Source organism: Setaria viridis, chromosome 2, assembly GCF_005286985.2.
Source record: "Setaria viridis chromosome 2, Setaria_viridis_v4.0, whole genome shotgun sequence".
Classification (NCBI taxonomy): domain Eukaryota; kingdom Viridiplantae; phylum Streptophyta; class Magnoliopsida; order Poales; family Poaceae; genus Setaria; species Setaria viridis.
In genome coordinates, this window is record NC_048264.2 from 24,175,403 (window position 1) to 24,195,379 (window position 19,977).

The 19,977-nt window shown below is 41.8% G+C and overlaps 1 protein-coding gene across 1 annotated transcript; it reads left to right on the forward strand.

The window, feature by feature from the left end:
• The first annotated feature begins 6,569 nt into the window (after positions 1-6,569).
• LOC117844185 (mediator of RNA polymerase II transcription subunit 25) lies at positions 6,570-19,574 on the forward strand. The gene is made up of 17 exons (XM_034724943.1): positions 6,570-6,804; positions 6,922-7,027; positions 10,324-10,662; positions 11,836-11,866; positions 11,967-12,030; positions 12,116-12,246; positions 13,033-13,242; positions 13,345-13,410; positions 14,364-14,544; positions 15,709-15,776; positions 15,860-16,099; positions 16,598-16,651; positions 17,727-17,755; positions 18,272-18,340; positions 18,439-18,523; positions 18,982-19,068; positions 19,167-19,574. The coding sequence occupies exons 1-17, from the start codon at positions 6,570-6,572 to the stop codon at positions 19,266-19,268; spliced, it is 2,097 nt and encodes a 698-aa protein (XP_034580834.1). The 3' UTR covers positions 19,269-19,574.
• The last annotated feature ends 403 nt before the right edge of the window (positions 19,575-19,977 follow it).

Consider the following 19,977-nt stretch of genomic DNA (forward strand, 5'->3'; position numbering starts at 1 on the left):
CTCTCTGGTGAAGCCATCGATAACTCGTGGAACATCGAGCAACTCTGTCAGTTTTATCCTTAATTTTTTATTTACATATTCATATACATTGGCCATCGGCCCTAGTCGTAGAACTACGATTCAATAAAGCACTTATATTTTTTCATCATAATTCGACTACTTATTTCCTAACTAGTCAAGGCTTGTAGAAGCAAGTTTGCAGAACTATTTAGCTCCATGGGCAAAATTGCCCAAATCGTAGCAGTTAATGACAAATCTGCACAACTACAACAAGCTATCTAGCTCCTCAGGAAAAATTTCCTAGATGTAGCATGTAATCACAAAGGCTGTAAAATCTTAAAGAGTTATTCAACTCGCTGGACAAAATCATCCAATTGCAAAGCAAGTCTGCAGTAAACTTTATGAGTTTGTCAACTCATGGGACAAATTAGTTCCTCAGCGGCTGGTAGAAAAGAAGCCATCAGTACTTCCGGGGTTAACTAAACTACCTAAGAAACTATTTACTAGACAAGTCTGTCTAGTCGTGGCTTGTAATTACAAGTTTGCAGTTCCAAGTTTTCTAGAGCGCAACATCAATACAACCCATAGAGATTGTAAGAATAGGCTCTAGTCGAAGCAAACCTGAAGAGATTACTCTCCTAAGAGGTCTAACCACCCAGATACCTTGAGTATTTGTACTCCATAAAAAGGAGTCACATCCTAAGTACTCTACATGATGTATCTAAAGAGGCTTATCAAAAGAAGCCTTGTGCACAGACACTTACATCTACCGTACGAGCAATTAATATGGAAGATCGTAAGATGCACTAAAATAACAAGTTGAAAGCAACGAAGATTGCAACAAGACTTAGAATTATTTACATTTCAAAGCATTTATCTTTACAGTATAAAGAACTAATGTTTGCTTTCGGTACAAAACTACTCAAGGTCTCGATGATTTGCTACTTCTTCGGCGATGGGGTCCATTTCTTGCAAGTACTATTGAAAGAGTTCGTCCGAGCAGTCCTCCGCTATTCCCTCCGCAACAGGAGCTAGATCAGCTTGCGGGTAGAAGGACTTGACAAAGCTCATCAGCTGCTTGGAGACAGACTTCGCCATCTTCTGAATGTAGCCAGTGAATTTCACTGGCACATCCTTGAGTATTTCGAACAATGGATGGGGCTCTACAACCTCAACTGGGGGCTCCACCATATCCACTATTGGCTAGGCTGCTTCAAATATCTCTTTCAGAGCAATTCTTGCAGTCTCCAGCTTAGACTCACGGTGCTGGATGGTTTTCATGGCATTGATCAAGTCAACTTCACCATCTTCACGCATCTTTTTCTCTTTCTTCAGGTGATGCTCCAGGTTCTCATACCTTGATACTAGCTTATCATGTTGATCTGTCACCCGATAGTAAGAGTTTTTCCAGTCGGTGACTTGTCCTTGAAGATCATCTTTTAACTTTTTGAGCGCTGCACAAATAATACACAAGAGGATCAGTATTACAAACAAAATCAGTACTCAAAATCCAATGAGAAAGGGCAATTACCTTTGGTCTGCTGGTTCAATGACTTGTTGCACCCCTTGAGACGGTCCTTTTCCTCCTCCAGCTGCTGGATGCGGTTCTGGTACTCAGCGGCTTGTCCGTCATACTTCATCAGCAGTCGGGAGGAGTACTCCCTCTCCTTGACAAGTTCCTTTGCTAGAACCTCAGCACGGAGTACTGAATCCCCGTAGCCTTGGAGCATCTACGATGTCCGACGGGAGCGCTTGATGACATCCTATGCCATAGAATAAGTACTCGTGTCAGGGCATAGGTACTAATTACAAGTTACAAAAAAAGCTGGAAAGCATACCTCTGCATAAGCACCAATATGACGGTGCATCTCCATCATTCCGGCTACCATGTCTATGTTTAGAAAGGGGTCGTCAATCAACTAGATATCTTCAAGACTAATTTCTTCAGCTGCCAGTGGATTCGCGTGAGCTTCAGAATCCGCTGTACTGAGTGGAATCACAACGAGTCTTGTCGATGGACCTGGCTTGGAAGATGCGGCAGCAGCCATGACTTCCAGCACTTCCGCTGCATCAATTTCTACCTTTTGCTCGGGAGATATGAGAGTAACCATGGTGCCAGAGGTAGTCACCACCACATCTTCGAACACTTGTTGCTCGGGAGCTGGCACTACAATGTCAGTCAACGAGAACATCCTGCATCAACACTGCTACAAGAGACACAACACCTGGGTTGCTTGTCATCGTAGGGTGTTCCTCTGGCTGCAGACTTGCTTGGACCGGGGAGACATCCTGCACTAAGTGGCTATTGCCATCAGTCATGGACTTCAAGCTAGGCCCTCCAAAGTCCACATCGGAGGATTTCCTACATAAGGCAAAGTTTTCAGAGACATACACAAGTCGATCATGAGCTACAATTAGTAACCAAAGGAGTAGCAAGACATACCTTGTAGATCTCTTCAACTTCAAAGAAGGTTCCCTTGTTAGGCGCAGTGGCTTGATGGTCAGAGACGGTTTCTTTAGCGTCACTTGAATGGTCGCATCACGATCATCACCAGCCTTCGACACCGCCTCTATTCTTCGAGTAGCCCTTGCGCCGGTAGGGTCCACCTCAATGACAGGAGGTCCTGGATCATCTTCAATTTTGATCACCTCCTCGATGACCGGTAACTTATCTTGTGTGGCCAGAGAAGCCACTTTCTTAGCATCCATCACCAGCTCGAGTACCTGCAAAGTACAAAAGTCATTTTTAGTAGACATGGTGGTTATGTAATCACAAGCTAAGAGTACTCAATCCTCAGGATCTTGTCCTTCTTCATAAGTAATTACCGCTGGAGGCACATCTTCTATAGTGATAGACTTCTTTACGGCCCGCTTCATAGTGATGGACCGCTTCTTCCTCGATGGCAGAGAAATTGCAGCTTCCAGATCATCATCAGCTGCACGCTTCATCGATCAGAGGACGACCCAGCCTTATCATATGGCTGGGCCTTGACTTCGAAGTCTTCCGCGGCATCAGAACTAGAGCTGCTCGAGGCCTCAAGTACCTCTTCCTCCTCATCATCGCTCTCAGCACTCTCTGCCATATACATGCATGGAGCGGCTTCGCAAATATTTTCCAATCCGAGATGAGGAGGCGCAGAGCAATACACATTGACGTCTTCCTGCACAGAAAGACAAGTTAGTACACCCAAACACTATAAAATAAGTACTCGGGGGCTACGGCCATGGATACTTATAGGTTTTGGCGGGTTGGTAGCGCAGAATTCTCGCAAATAGTGGAGACATCGCCCACATTCTTGAACATCCACCTCAACCTCGCCATGATTTCCTCTATACTGAGTTCCTCAGGAGATAGCCTCGATGGGTCATTGATGGTAGAGTACTCGTAGCCCCAATGGCATCGCTGTGCATGGGCTAAATTCGATGCTTCATGAAGCTGAAAGCTACTCCAACTCCAGTCAGTCCTTCTTGCTTCAGTTTGGATATTCTATCTAGGAGCTCGGGTAGCTGAAGGCAATCTCCATGAGTTGGCTCATCCAACCATTGGTTATTCCAGGTGGGGCGATGCCCTATTAGCTTGGGTAGTTTGGGATCGTGGTTGTTGATGTAGCACCACTTCTCCTTCCACCTGTCATTTGAATCTATCAGCTCATAATCTAGGTAGAGGCTGTTGAACTTCTCCCTCATTTGAATTTCGGCACCTCCGACTACTTGGGTATGCTCCCTCTTTGGTTGAGGCTTCACTCGGAAAAACTTTTGAAAAAGTTGGAAGTAGGGCCTGATCCCCAACAAAGCTTCGCAGAGATGCACAAAAATAGTGGTGTGTAGAATGCCGTTGAGGTTTAAATGAACTAGCTCCAATTTGTAATATTCCAACGGACCTCAAAAAAAATCAGATGCCGGCAAAGCAAGACCACACTCGATGAAGTGAGCGAAGATTACCGTTTTATTCGGGTACTCCTCCAATGGCCATGGGTTGCCGTAGGCAAATCTGCAATTTATGATATCTTAGTCTTGGAGTAGATTGATGGCCACGGACACCTTGATCTCCTCTTCTTTCAAAGCTGACCGCTTCCAGGTGCAGGCGAGAGTTGGCGGTGCAGTCTGGTTTGTCTTCCCGTACTTGGGCGCCCACAACTGTTGCTCCTTATTTTTGTCAGACTTCTTCTTCTTGTCCTCCATGGTAGGCTTGATAGTAGTAGCTTTTCTTCCATCCTTGACGTCACGAGTTTCTTCTTTCGCATGCACTCGGGGGCTGAGTGGTGGGGGATGGCGGTGCTAGCGCTTGGAGATCGGGCAGCGGCACTGCTAGGGCTACAGTATGGAAGTTGAAACAACAGATGGCAAAGGTTAAACAGAAGGGATGATTACCTCCATTATTTATAACCGCGGTGCACTAACAGTAGCGCGAATAAACGAATATTCAGGTTTCACGGATTCAAAGATTTTGTGGCACCTTATTGGCAGTTACCTCTCTTTTAAGAAGAGATAAGGTTTCCGTTCAGAGATAGTTCAGTTGACAAAAGGTTGACCCTTATACCCACCAAACTAGTCGGATAATGGCTCAGGAGCTATGTGCCACGTGCCCATCGACAAAAAGGTTTTTTCTCTAGGTTTTTAAGGGGAAAGTGATGTAAATTACAGATTGACCCTTAGCCTGATTCTTTGATTCAATCTAAGACTCGGGAGCTACTCCATATGGAGTGCGACTTTTGTCGCACTTCCATATAAAATTCAAGGTTGAAAGATACAAGGCTAAGTTAAATAAGGCTTGAGCACATTCTAGCCGCATGATAGTGCTCGGGTACCTTTGAAGACTCAACCTGATGAAGTACTTGAAGAGCACCAAAACTAGTCGGTGAAGTCTACAAAAGTATTCGGAACTACTGCATTTGACTAAAAAGTACTTAGAGGCTTGTTGTACATACATATATGGGCCTACCAGAAGGTTTAGACAGTCTTAAATACAGGACTGGACCCTAAGACATATCTGACATGGAGACTATGGTGCAGGACGCGTTGTCTACGTGGCGAGATAGAAACTAGTCGAGGATTAGGAAAAGTACTCGTAGCAATAAGAGTAGAACTCGTCTAGTCAAATCCGACTAGTATTCCTGTAAACAACCGACCTATAACCCTGCCCCCTGGCAATATAAAGTGAGGTAGGGACCCCCTCCAAAGCAATTTAATCCATCCAACACACAGGACGTAGGGTATTACGCTATTCAGGGGTCCAAACTTGTCTAAATCGTGTGTCTGTGTTCACCTTCGAGTTCGTGATCTCGATGAGCCCCACTAACCAAAACACTACCTCGGGCACCCCCCTCGGTAGGTTGCCGGGTCACAACGTTGACTACACTGCAAGTGATAGTCTCACCCGTCCACCTCTACCCTGTTTGCGTTGCGTCAACCTTTATTTGTTGCAGCAGCATTCATCAACAAGTTTGGCTGCCGTGCCATCTTCAAGCCATTCGGCCTCAGTCCCCTCCACTACCATGTTTGTTGGCTTCTGAGATGAGGCCATGCCGCCTAAGCAGCCAGACATCATGCCTGAGGGAAGCAAGGTGGGTTTTGCTGCTTCATCCATGGAACCGTCGTGAGTGTCTACAGATACAAAGGGTCACCTCGACCATCAACCATCACCACCACCACGTTCTTTACAGTCAGAGCAGAGCATCACCTTCAAGAGATGGTCTCGAGGCAGATGTTACCGCTGCCTCACACTTGACCACCAAGTCAGCTCATGTAGGGACTCCTTCCATTGCATTCATTGTGGCCGCTCAGGACATCGGGAGCGACATTGTCACCTTCGGTCTCCCTTTCCAACTCATCGAGTCGACTCCAATGTGCAACCTCTTCAAAAATGGAGTTGGGCTACTATAGTGGCCATGCCTTCACCAAGTGCATGTCGCTCTACTTTGTGTGCAGACATTACGGCTGGGTCCAAGTAGCAAGGATATTTCAACCTATCATCGGCTTCTCAACCCACCGGTTCATGTGAAAAGGATGTTGATCCTATCTGCCATAGTTGTTGTGACTCTTCTACTTCGACATCATTGAACCTATAGTCCATGGTTGCACCTCTGGTGGAGTTGTTGTGATCAGAGCTCCAACACATGATTGCAGTTCGTTTGGAGGAAGTGGTGCGCCCACTGAGGGAGGAGGCTTCTACCATCAAACTGTGGCTAGCACGTGTGGCCAACCATTTGGAGTGTGTTGTGCCATCTGACATGGATGAGCTCTTCGGCCCCTATTCTCCAATTCATCGCTCTCCGACACCATCGATTCTCACTTCTCTTGCAGCCGTTTGCACTTCTGTTGACTCCTTGGTGTGCGAAGATACATGTGTGGACATCGTGAACTCCGCCATTGATGAGATATCAACAAGAATCTCTACCATAGAGACTCACAGAGAGATGGACCCTATCACAAATGAGGTGGCCATGAGGACGTCTGACAAAGAGTTTCACCAAAAGACATCTGCAGAGCATGTCATCTAGGTGCCTTTTGGGACTTACACTACAGAGATGCACCAAGACTCGCACAAAAAACAAGTGTTGCTACAAACCATGACCTTAGTTGAGGATGTTGTTCTAGTGGAGGACGTATCTGATGATGAGGAAGCTATCTTAGATGCACATGGGACAATTGATGACCCTATCTTTCTCATCACCATCGAAGACAGCCCTTCCTATTCTATGGTTGAGGTCAAGGCAGAAGAAGCTCAGATGATAATAGAGGATCCACCGATAGAGGTCGTGTCTTCTCTATCCACCAAAGTTAGGAATAGTGAGGAGCTTGGATGTCCTCCTACGCACACCCCTTCACCACCGTCCACGATAGCAAGATGCCGATGCAAGTCCTACAATAGATCATCGCTTCGTCGAAGTGCCCGCATTGCCTAGCATAACGTGTTAAAAGATTTGGTTATTCTTGGGAATGATGGGAAGCTCAACGAGGATGTAATTCAAGACTATGCAGACCGCCTAAAGGAATTGTTGCCATCGGATGACCTCAAGCCACTTATGTAATTGAAAGGTCATGCCTTCTTAGAGCTACTGGCGGAGCTTTCTTTGTCTCTGTGTTAGGTGTTGCCTTCGCTAAGGATGTTGTGTTGCCGTGGCTTATGTCATGACTGAGCGAAGTTGTTTGTTGGTGGAGTTTTCATATTTAGTCGTAGTTTAGTTGTTGTAAGTTTTACATTTCTTCTGTTGTCATCCCTACGGGGTCATTGTTTGCCCAGTCTTGATCTTTTCTTTATTAATATAATCGGTAGCTTTCCTGCTTAGTTCATTTAAAAAAAGATATTATATAAATTTCATAAAGGGGGGATTTAAAAAGATCCATCTAGTCCAATCCAAATCAGAAGTGAAAGCTGCCTTTGTGAGATCATGAACGCTCACATGCCATGATGCATGCACGGTACGGCTTAAAGCCCCTGCACCCAGCCATGACACAAGTTTCAGATTCCACTGCAAATACCAAACTCTCAGAATCCAGGAGAGTAAATAATCCATGTAAATAATGCAAGCTTTGTCTCCAAAATTGCGTTCAACTATTCAACTTGGTTGAACATTTGCATGTGAGGGGTGAGAGTAGCATTTTATCTCTATAAAAGTCAAACATCTCTCAGCATGCTAACCAAACCTACACAAACTCTATCACCATATCCTTGTACCATGCTCTGCTTCTAATCTTCCAATGAAATTGTAGCTGAACCTTTAGACATAAGAGCAGAGAAGAAAAGGAAGGTGACAAGGGGAAGGTTCACTAGAGCCCTGAAAGAGTATCGGTCGCGGCTTTACATCACCCGCTGGTCGGCTGGTGTTTGGTCAGGCTCCTCTGTTGGCGTGACTGAAGAGTGTGCAGTCTGCAACATCTAAAGCCAAGCTTCGTCTCCAATCTCCAGTGTCCCGCAGCGCCCCAGGTGTTACTACAAAGAGCTAAAGCATCCAGCTGCATGGAGAAACTAGTTAACCATAAAACCATGCTCTTCTCCAGCTTTCGTTTAACAAAAGCTCTTCTACAGAGAAAATGTTGAGTTTTTTCTTTTTATTTAACTGGGCATTTTGTGTTTTCACTGGTAAAAAATGAGCAGTACCTCACATACCTCGATTTTTCCAACCGGGACACTGGTAAAAAATGAGCAGTACCTCACATACCTCGATTTTTCCAACCGGGACTAAAGGTCAGAACCTTTAGTTCTAGGTCTTTTACCTGGGAGGCCCACACACGCGCATGCCACAAGTCATAAGTCATGTGATTTTTCACGTGAAATATGCGCGTGCGCGGTGCGTGAGATTCGAACACACGACCTCAAGCCTCGCGTGTAGCTTTCTTACCATCTCACCTACACAGCACATCTGACTGAGTAGGGAATGCAATGCTTTTGTAGTAACTCATGGGGGACCCTTTAGTCCCGGTTGGTTAGGTACCAACCGGGACTAAAGGTCACCCTTTACCAATCGGGAGTAAAGCCCTCGGAGACTTTAGTCCGAGTTTGTAACACCAACCGGGACTCACCTTTAGTCTCGGTTGGTGGTGTTACCAACTGGGACTAAAGGTGTCTTCACGGACTACGAAATTTAGACCAGGACTAAAGCCTCTTTTATCCCGGGTCAAAAATAACCGAGATTTTTGTTGTGGATGGAAGGTTGTTTTTCTACTAGTATTTGGATTTAACTGATTGTACATATATCTGAGTCTAGTAACTAAGATTCATTATTTTAAGTTGCGTCTCATGAAATGTTAGTCTGAGTGGGATCACTCTGATCATTCTGAGTTTCCACACTTTCCTGAAGTTCTATGAAGTTGATCCAGAGAAGTTCTCATATTCCTTCTTACCTCCCTTCATAACGAGGTTCAAGGGTTTGCAGCCAGCAAATATTCCACCGCTGGAGAACATATATGATTCTAATAATGGAAATCAACAAAATTCCTACCAAGAATTATAGCCGTAGTTATACCTACTTAATTACCCCTCGCAAATAACCCAATTATCGGGGCAAAATGAGGTAAAATGGACAAGGAAGACCAAATATTCCCAGCATCTATTGCACATTGCCACTCTACCGCGTCTAATATTTATGAATTTTTATCATTGCTTGTTTTTTACACGCCAGCCCCACCTACTGCATCGGCATGGTAAATTACGATCAATCCATTCGGGTAAGGACCTTCCAATTCAAACCAAAAGATCAATCACAGTCAATTCAAAATAATTAAATCACTAATCACGCTAAGTCCTTCCAATTACATCGAAACACTTCCGATTAGGAGCCCATTGTTCCACAAATCAAATTGATTGATTGATAATCGATCACGGTCAATCCAAAACAATCAGATCACCAATCATGTCGAGTCCCTTTCAATTATAGTAAAACTCTTCTAATTATGAGTCCAATAACCCTATCACCAAATTGATTGATTGAAGTATGGATACTTTCTTTTCTAGTCTCTATCTCGTATACGTAAGATTCTTAGTGACTCGTTCCATAGCCCACTACTTGAAAGAGTACAGACATCTGGGTTCATTTGTTGATACATGCTGCTTTTGTATCTCTTAAGCTTGCTACGGCACAAACTAATGAATCTGAGGTTGGTTCGACCTGTCACAGTTTACTTCGTCCATATGAAAATAAGAGAATTATATTTGTGTAACGCTAGATTAGTCATTTTCAGTTCACTAATAACATAATTGGTTTTTTTCTAGCATTCCTTTTCTTCCGTCTATTATAATAAACTAACATTCCCCGACGATTGACAATTTAAATGTTATTTTTAGGGACATCTTTGATGTATAAATAATAATAGCTTTATGTGTTTATTATGTGTGTATTTGATATCATAAATCATAAATAATAACATGTTCCAATCAAATTTATTTTTTCTAAACCGGTGCATGTGACACGGGTATGTCCCTAGTAATGAAGAATCATGGACTATTTTTTTTTCGCGAGGAAATTATGCACTAGATAGATGGAAATAAAATGAAGAACTGCCTAAAATAGTCAGAATTCATGACCACGGTCACCAGTTGACACAAAATGGGGCATCCATTTTTTTTTTAAAGTGAATAAGGCAGCATTATATTAAACTATCTGTTCATTACAAATTATGGCCCGGATCATGTCCGGAGGCTCATTAAAACTAAACCATCGAACTGATCAGCATGCTTAGCTACAACATGAGCTGCCTCATTACATCATCTACTGACATGGATGAAGATTTGCACTACTTAAATTTTTAACATCCTGAATGATAACTCCAACATGAGATCCATCAAGTGGGAGTTAACCTTGTTGACAACACTTTGACAATCAGAAGCTTGAACAGGCACACACGCTGCTGTTCCGCTGAAAGCACCACGGGCCCACCTGCCATAGATGGAACCCCTGGCAGGACTTTGGGCCCCCTGGAAAGTCCAACCGGCTTCGGGCTTCCTCGTCGCGCCGCCGCCGTCATCGTATTCTTCTCCCGGAAAGTAACAGAGGACAAGAAGAGAGAGGAGAGGCGGCGGCAGCCAATCCGGGAATTCGCGGATAGTTCTAGGAGTCGGTCCGCAGCGGAGGAGAGGCGGCTGGTGATCGCCGTCGAGGGGACGGCGGCGCTGGGGCCCTACTGGCCCGCCATTTTGGGGGACTACGTCGAGAAGATCGTGCGGTACGCGTACGCCCGCGCGCCCCTGGCCCCTATTCTGTTCTGGCCCCGGCCGCTGTTGCTTCGCGGATGTTCACTCGCTTGACATTCGCGCTCGAGAGGAGGGGCGACCATGGAATTGGATGGGGATAAATGGTTGCTGGCGTATCGTGGAGATTAATTTTTTTTATGACTCATGATTGGGCTCGTTGAATGGAGGGTCTCCGTGATTTTGCGATGCGTTTGGCAGCTGATGAAGACGGGCATGGGAATTAGCCGTGGGAGTTGGTGGAAGGAATTGGAGTTTGGTTTTTAGTCATTTTCGCTTGTTTGGTTTTTGAAGAAAATTACGCGTGAGAGTTTAAAAACTTGACTAGAGGAACAGACGTCCCTCTGATTTTATTAAAGCCCTTAAACTAGGTGGTATCAATATTCGAACCCAGGCCCGGCAACAAAGGGTTTCATTGACCCACGGAGTTCAATGCTCTAACCATTACGCCTTGAGAATCTCTAGTACACGTGAAAGTTTAAAAGAGGCTTCGTATCATTACTTTGGCGCTTGAGTTTAGAGGTGGGAAATTATATCATAAGTCATGATTAACTGAGTAGATGCATCATTGACTTAAAAGAAATCCCACCCCTCCCCCGGGAAGTGATTGGTGGGAGTTGGCCCTCTAAGCTCCCATTCTACATCCCATTAAAACTCAAGATATTTTTAACCTATCACATCTAAAGTCCAATTCCTTTCCACCTATTACCTCCCCAACCATTGTTGTTTTATTTGATGATGAAGCGCCTAGTATCTAACGGGTGATCAGGCTGTCTAAGAGACATTTGAGCTTGGTGGAAGGGTGACCTAGCACCTTGTTGGGTTAGGAATCCATTTTCTGAAACTGCGCTTATGGAGGTAGTCAGTAGAATGTTGATTTTTTACTTGGCTCATTTGTCTAGATGTCTTCTTGTATCTCTCATGCTTCACCATGGCTTCAACCTTCGCACACAATTATCTTCATACGGTTCTTCTTTCTGTTAATAGAAAACCCCATCTGATTAGCGTACAACAAATCTTGGTCAATTGTTTGAAAACCAAGTTCAATGCCAGTATACCACCATCATTATTCATTTTTACACCATTGTGCTATGCAAACTTTGCATTTTATTACAACTGATTTGTTGAGAAAATTCAATTGTGTGCAGGAGCTTGTGTGCAAGTGAACTGCCAGGGAAGGTAATCTCTTCTGATGAATCATTTTATCATCTGAGTTCCCAATTTGTGCGTGCTATTCCAGGGATTGTGTTAATATGTAACTTATTCTTCATTTGTGCAGAAGCTGGCAGGGGCACCTCCTGAGCTTGCATTAGTTGTGTTTCATACCCGTGGACCTTACAGCGGTACATCTTTATATCCTCCACGTTTTTGACCATATCATTTATTGTACATTCTATCAAGTAGGTAACTTAACATTTTGCAACTCAGCTTTTTGTGTGCAGAGAAGTGGATGGACAAAAGATATCGATGCTTTCCTATCATGGTTATCTGGAATATCATTCACTGGTGGAGGAGTAAGCGAAGCTGCTACTTGTGAAGGTCTTACTGAAGCATTGATGGTATTGACATGTTAACATTGTTTCAAATTTCTAGTTCCATGCGGCCAACATTTAGCACTTAGGAGATTCTGTTTTACCTTTTAAGATGTATTGTGGATCTTTGAGTTATGTTGCTATGAGGGCATGATGTGTGGAGTAGTGCATGTTCTGTTTCGCCATTTTGTTTTGTTATTTATCAGTCCTGTTTGAATAAGATGTTTTATTGTTCCACTTGATGACAAACATCTGTTTCTGGATCTCCTCACAGGTCAAGATATCAACACACGTTGTTCTGATGTTGTTGTTTAATTATTTTTCATAGCTGGAAATAATTCTGCACGTGCATGATAGTTATTTCTAAATATAGGCTAGACATCCTTTTACTAATCTACTTGCCCAAGCTATGATTTTACTAAAAAAATCTTAACATTGTCTTCACATCATTCTGAATCCTGGCTAGTTTCATAAAGCATGCCCTGATCAAAAGCTCAGCCTTTCTTTGTCTTAATCAACAGAGTACAAGATTAGTAATAATGACTTATTGATAACCTGTGTACATTACCAAGAGATGAGAATGGAGTGAAATAAGTATGGTCACAAATGTTTGCATGGCAGTCTGCTGCATTGTTTGGGGCACCAGTCCATTTTTGCTCGCAGTGCTGAAACTTACATGTTCAAAAAGAGATTAAAAAACTTTGGTGACACAGCAATGATCTTTCTTTTCTTAAGTTATTAAAATAGTGATTATTTCATTTCTAGTTGTTGTGCTGATGCAAGCTGATGATCTTTTTTCTTATGTGCATCTAGATACTCCATGGCAGTCGCAATACAACCCAGAATAATCAAAACCAGGAAGCACATAAGCATTGCATACTTGTCGCTGCAAGTAATCCATATCCTTTGCCTACACCTGTCTACTGTCTTCCTATTCGATCTACTGATCACAGAAAGAACATTGAGTCGTCAAAAGAGCCTTCTATTGCTGATGCTGAAACTTTTGCAAAATTATTTCCTCAGGTAGAGCATATTGCTATAGCTTGTTATTGTTGTTTATTTCCTTTTGTCTCAATGGGATGCCGCTATCATTTTGTTGATTCTATTTGATTTTGTTGGATGTAGTGCTCTGTCTCATTGTCGGTGATATCTCCAAAACAGCTTCCGACACTGAAGGCAATATACAATGCGGTAATGTTGTCACTTGTTTTGTACAGGAAACTTCTTCTATTCCTTTTCTCTGCTTCTTTAGTTGTTTTTATTCAATTGATGGTAAAACTATAGGAACATTTGACTGCATGGGTTCTTGTATGTCAAAACAAAAGAACCAAGGTGTATGTTCCCATAATAGAAACAACCTTGTTTGTGGAGTACGACATTACTCTAATGTACTTCAATCCGAGTTACTTGTCAATCTAGCTTCATTGACATGTAACAAGTGGTTGATACTTTTGTTTTTGGCAAAAATTTTGTTCGATGCCAATAACTCTAGAGCAAGTACTTATGTTCCTTGATAAGATCTTTGGTGAAAATTAGTCTTTAAAACCGAAAATGACATTGATTGTGTCATGTGGGGACTCAAGTATAACAGACACCACAAGAAGAGTTCGGTGTCAGGAGGAGCCTTGGCACCGTCATCGTCTTAGAGATCAAGTTTGATTAGTTAGGTTGTAGTTTACTTGCACGTTACTTTAGTCGTTCGTTGAGATTCTTTGTTTGCCAGGCTCTAGTGATATATAAACTGGGGACCCGGCATAGTTCAGGGTAGGTATTTGCTTGAAGTTCATCTTGTACCTCAGACCTGCCTCTCTGGTGCGGTGCCGATCATCACAGCTCATCCGCGCCACCGAGGTCCAGGGCCACATCCGGTTACTTCATTCAAATATAATCGTCGTTGCATTCCACTCTCCAATCTCAGCGAATCCCCTGCCCGTGACAGATTGGCAAGTCAAAACTATGCTTTTGTAACATTCATATTAGAGTGGAGAGGGCATTAAATTCATTAGTGCACTAGCTAAAATTGCAAGTGATGGCCTTGGGCCATCTCCAATTTCCCCAGTTGTGCATTCTGACTATCCTTTTTAACTTATGTGACACAATTTGACCTTATAGGCACATAATATTGATTCCATATTCTGCTGCAGGGCAAACGAAATCCTCAAGCTGCTGATCCACCAGTTGATCATGCAAAAAACCCACAGTTCCTTGTTTTGCTATCTGAGAATTTCATGGAGGCGAGGACTGCTCTATCTCTTCCTTTACGTGGGAACTTGGCCCCAAATCAAACCAAATTGAAGATGGACAGTGCATTTGCCAACCCCTCAGGTTAAAAATAAATGTTAATGTTAGGCTTGTATTTCTATAAGATCTATTTTTGGTTCTGCCCTTTGTAGAAAGGAAATGTTGTTGATATGATGTCTCTGTGTGGGAGGGATGTTGGGAAATCTTTGCAAAAATGGTGTTTATACCTAGTTTAGTGAAAATTGTTTTAACAAATGCTAGTTTCAATTTGACTAAAAATGACAAGTGAATTTAATCTTGATATGTCCCTTGGCTGGCTTGCCTAAATTATGGCAGAAAAAGTAATGGTTATATTTTGGGATGGCTGACTATTCCATAGCAGGCAGGGTTCTGAATATGCCATTACATGATCCAGTTTTGCATAAAGTGTACCTTTGTTGGGCGAAAGTTTTGTGCTGGTGATGTTTTATACTTGTGAGAACACATAAGATATTCGAATTACATGTGGCTATTCTGTGGTGTGATTGCTTGTTATACAGTGAAATATTCATACATTAAGTTTGCAGAATTGTGTTCTAAAAAAAGTTTGCAGAATTGAAATATTTTTTAGCTTGAGATTAAAAAAATGAATATACTAATTACTAGACATAGAAGTTGACCGCCATATTTCAGGAAGCTTGTATCACTAAATACCAGTATGTTTCTTTGTCAGTGTGGATGAACATTTTGCTCAAATACCATTGAAATATGACATAACCAAGTACATAAATGAGTTAACTGGCAAGATGTCCACAGCAAATTGTTTGTGTCATTAAGTTCAGACATGTTGGTCAGCCATTAGTTCAAATCAGCTATGTCTGAATTACTACATAAGTAGTTTTTTGCAGGACTCTGTCATAATTAACAGTGAGATTGATATATTGCGAGGCTTATACACATTAACTTAAATGTATTCGTACAGATACATAAGTGTGTACTCCCATGCATATGCATTCTTGTTAAAGGATTGCATCATTTGTTCCATCGATTAAAGTCTTAGTATTCTAAGTTGTGATGTGCATATCACTTGTTACTCAGATTTTGCCGGTTTCTTCAATAAAAGGGTGTATGTAGCCCGACTGCTTTCAAGAGTTCATCTAATCTTCTTTAAACAATCTATTTATGATAAGCTGATTCGTCCAATATTGCAATTTATTTTTCATGTGTATCCATGCTATTGTCATGATGAATAATTCCAAATATTTCCAGTGAGTGGACCAATGATTGGCTGTAAACCAGTTGGTGTAGTAGGCATTTCTACTGCAACTGTTAACGTGGTGAGTTACAAAGGACATACTATTCTTGGAATTTCTCCATTTGTTTTCTCATTCTAACAATACATTTGCTTTTTTTATTTTAGGAACCAGCAACAATACCTGCTATGATATCTAGTTCACAATTAGGACAAGGTGGAGTTGGTGCAAGTGGCCTTGGGCCTACAGCAATCAGTTCAGTGCCTGCTATGACGCCAACACCTGGGATTGCCCAACAGGCAGGTGCCAATTTCCTAGGTGTGACTAACAATTTTGACATAAATATGCCTATTGGGCAGCATCCCAATGCCCAACAACCACCATCAAAGTTTGTCAAAATTTGGGAGGTAAGGATTTCCTCTTTTATTTAAGCATTTACATAGGCATAGTCAACACCCCTGCTAAACGTTTAAACTCTGTACTAAATGGTAAGCACAGTGCAGAGAACTTGACGAATTGGAGCCTTCTTAGTTTAGAAAGTAAAAAATTAGTCATCTTCTAGTTTATTGGAAGGATACATAAAACTGGTGCTGTAAAGCAGCCTATATGTTAATACCATGAGTGCATTGAAACCATACATTCAATGACAATTAATTGTGTTAGTTTTTTTAATCAATTGTAGTTTATATTGGCAATTTCAATGTTGTGTGTTGTATCAGTTGCTTATCAGTCAACATCATTTGGCATAATTCTAAAAACCAGATAAACCCCCTCCCTGTACTCCAAATTTCACTGTGCATTTTTTAGATTATTGGCTCATTATGTGAATTTGGATTTATAATGCATATATTATCTTGTATGTTGGCCATACTGGTTTTCAACAACTGATGTTTGCCTTCTATCAGGGAACTTTGACCGCGTTAAGGCAGGGACAGTCTGTATTTATTTGTAAACTCGAAGTAAGTCTCTATTTGCATTATTGAACTCACAACCATTATGCACTATTTAATAAAAATGGTAAAAGATTATTTTGAATCTGCAATTCTGGCTCAATGAATGATTCCATAGATATGGTGACACTTTATGCTCTTTGTAGCTCTGTATGAAGTCGAAAGGAAAATATCTTTTTTCCTTGAAAAGCTTGTATGAATAAATCGTGTGTAATCTTTGACCCATTTTCTTGCTAAGACTATTAATGAAGATAAATTAGCTTGGAGTAAACTACTGTTTATAAAATCTTCAATCGTGATTGCTTGAACTTGAAATCAAAAAAATTAAGCCCCTTAAAACTTGGACTGCAATTGCTGCCAATGCTCATTTTCTGCCAAGGTTTGTTTCCGCCTTTAAAACTGGAATCTAGGGCATGTTTGGTTCTTGACCAGAGTGAGCCAAGAGAAATTTTGGCCATGGCCAATCTTGGGCAGTGACAAAATGGGGCTGTAAAAGTGATGTTTAGTTCATGACCCAACCAAATTTAGGATTGTGAGCATGGCGTGTGGGACCCACGTATCATTATTTTTTTGTTTCAAAAGATAGTCAAATGGGTTTTGTTTTGTTCATTAAATTAAATAACAAGGATTACTTTGGTTCAAACAGATCACAAATCAGATTCATACTTTAGTAAATATTGTTGATTATAGGTTGTAAATCCAAAATGCAAATCGTTCATTGCAACCAATCACCATGCAACACATCAGCTAACGGATGCATGCAGCGGCCAAGCCAATTTTGGGCGGCCGTTTTGCTGGCCGGAATCTTGCCCAGCGATGCTGTTGACTGTAGCTGGGCTGGCCAAATTTTATTTGGCATGACCAAAGTTTGGCTATCAACCAAATGGAGGCCAAAATTTCAGGGCAAGGCCAAAGTTTGGCTTGGCACGTCAGGCTCAAAACCAAACATGCCCCAAATGCTTGATCTGTCTGTATTTTGTGTTCTGCAATCTTGCTATGTTTTTTTACTATTAATAGTATAACCATATTTATTTGTGTGATTTTTTGTTTTTTTATATTTCTCACCTAAACATATGTCTGGCAGGGTTATAGGAGTGGAGCGGCATCTGAAAAGTAAGTGTTTGAATTATTGCGATAATCCTTTCATTTCCTTGGATCTCTACATTTCACTAGCATAATACCCATGCTACAGCAACATTTGGTAATGCAAATCAATCAACTAAAATGCTATATGTGGTAATTAAGCATAGATGAGATAGATTTTACAGTTCACACAAAAAAGGAATGTTGAGACAAAACCATGGCAGATGAGCGCGTAGCTCAGTGGTACAGTATCCAGGCTCGTATCCTGGGTGCTGCATTATTCGTGCCCACCTCCCTGTGCAACAGTTGCAGTTGATTCCCAGGCTGCCAAAGAAGCACACGCTGGTGAGGTTTCTGCCCCGGCCATGCTTCAGTGGACCCCTTAAGGCTAAGTCAGCGGGGAAAGACTTCCCCGCTGATTGAAATCTATCCGCACATGAGCATGCACGCGGATATGCACAAGCTAACCAGATCTTTAGTTTCTGCTATTTTCGAATTGTGCTTCAAGACGAGTAGGAAACTAAAAGCCCTACTTTATGTATGCAGACTCGCAGCGGACTGGCCAGACACTATGCAGATTGTTAGCCTCATAAACCAGGAGGATATGAACGATAAGTTTGACTCCTAGCCCATTATTTTCCAAGTGGATTTTTTACATTATCACATTTTCTTGTAATGTGCTGTGAATGATATCTTTTCTAATCATTCTGCAGAAAATATGCTGGCAAGGCAGAGTTTCTAGTATACCGGAGTTTAAATCGGCATGGTTTCCTCAGACAACTAAAGAACAAGAAGCTGGTCAGTGATTGGTTATATTCTTTTTAGCACGTGTTATTCTGCTGCGGTTGTCTCATGCATTTAGGGGGTATTTGGATCTTTAGTTCGGACTAAAATTCATATCACATCGAATATTCGGAGGCTAATCATGAGCTAATTATAAAACTAATTACACAGATGGAGGCTAATTCTCGAGATGAATCTATTAAGCCTAATTAATCCATCATTAGCACATGTTTACTGTAGCACCACATTATCAAATCATGACTAATTAGGCTTAATAGATTCGTCTTGCAAATTAGTCTCCATCTGTACAATTGGTTTTGTAATTAGTCTATATTTAATACTTCTAATTAGTATCTAAACATTCGATGTGACAGGAATTTTAGGAGCTCGTAAAGAAACAAACAAACGTGGTCTAGTTTCTTGGCAGTCATTCAGTACACAGTTCCAATGCCCAAATTGGTCTTCTGTTTCAGTGTGCTGTGATACAATTACCTTCACAAACTCTTTTGCTGTCGGTGTCTGGCATAGAGGGCCGCCTGATTGGCATCCTCTTCCCTCGGGTAATTTTGATCGTACCTAAATGAACTTATATTTCTACTCCTGGTTAGAGGTCAACATAAGTATCTGCATTTGCTGAAATGTTGCCCTTTTTTCTCAGGACGTGGTGGAATACAGACCATCAAATCAGCCGCAGATACAGCAGCCGCAAGCCATCCTGCTTCAGCAGCCGCTACACCAAAAACAGCACCAACAGAGTTGAACGAGTTTACATCGACTCTGAGGGGTGGTGTCGCCCTTGACAGCACCAACAGCACTTACAGTGTTACATGATGGATAAGAATATAAATGTAACATTATTCTACTGGGTTGACCTAAACGATAAACACTTTGTGCAACGTAGGGGCAGCTACCCAACCCCCCCTCGGCACGTGGATCCAAGGGAATATATGATGCAAACTTACAAAGTATTAACGAGACGTATTATAGACGGTAAAAAAACGTTTAGCTGGCAAGTGCAGGCTTTTGGCATATATGATACAAAGTATTAACGTGCTGTCAGGTACTCCCTCGATTGCCCAGATTGTTTTAAGATCACCATTTCCAGCAAAAGAAGTCAAGAGGAAAAACAGAAGAGGTAACAATAGAACGTGGCCATGTTTGGAGGCCTCAAGCTTTGATTTTTGCCTAAAATAGTGTTATTTTGGCCAAAACAATAGTTAAAGTATTAAGTGTGCTTTGAAGGTTTAAAGGGTTAAATATCGTACCAATAGTTGCCAAGTTATGCTGATTCTAAACCCAGATTTAGAAAAGTTTACCAATTCTGAATACAGTGGTAAATGGCCAACTTTGAGCCAAAAATTTTAAGAATTCCATCTATAAACTTTGTGTAATGAATGTCAATAAATAAACTTGGATGTTCCGTGAGAAAGTTGGAGTAACTTTTGCTCAAAGCAATGAAGGTTTGAATA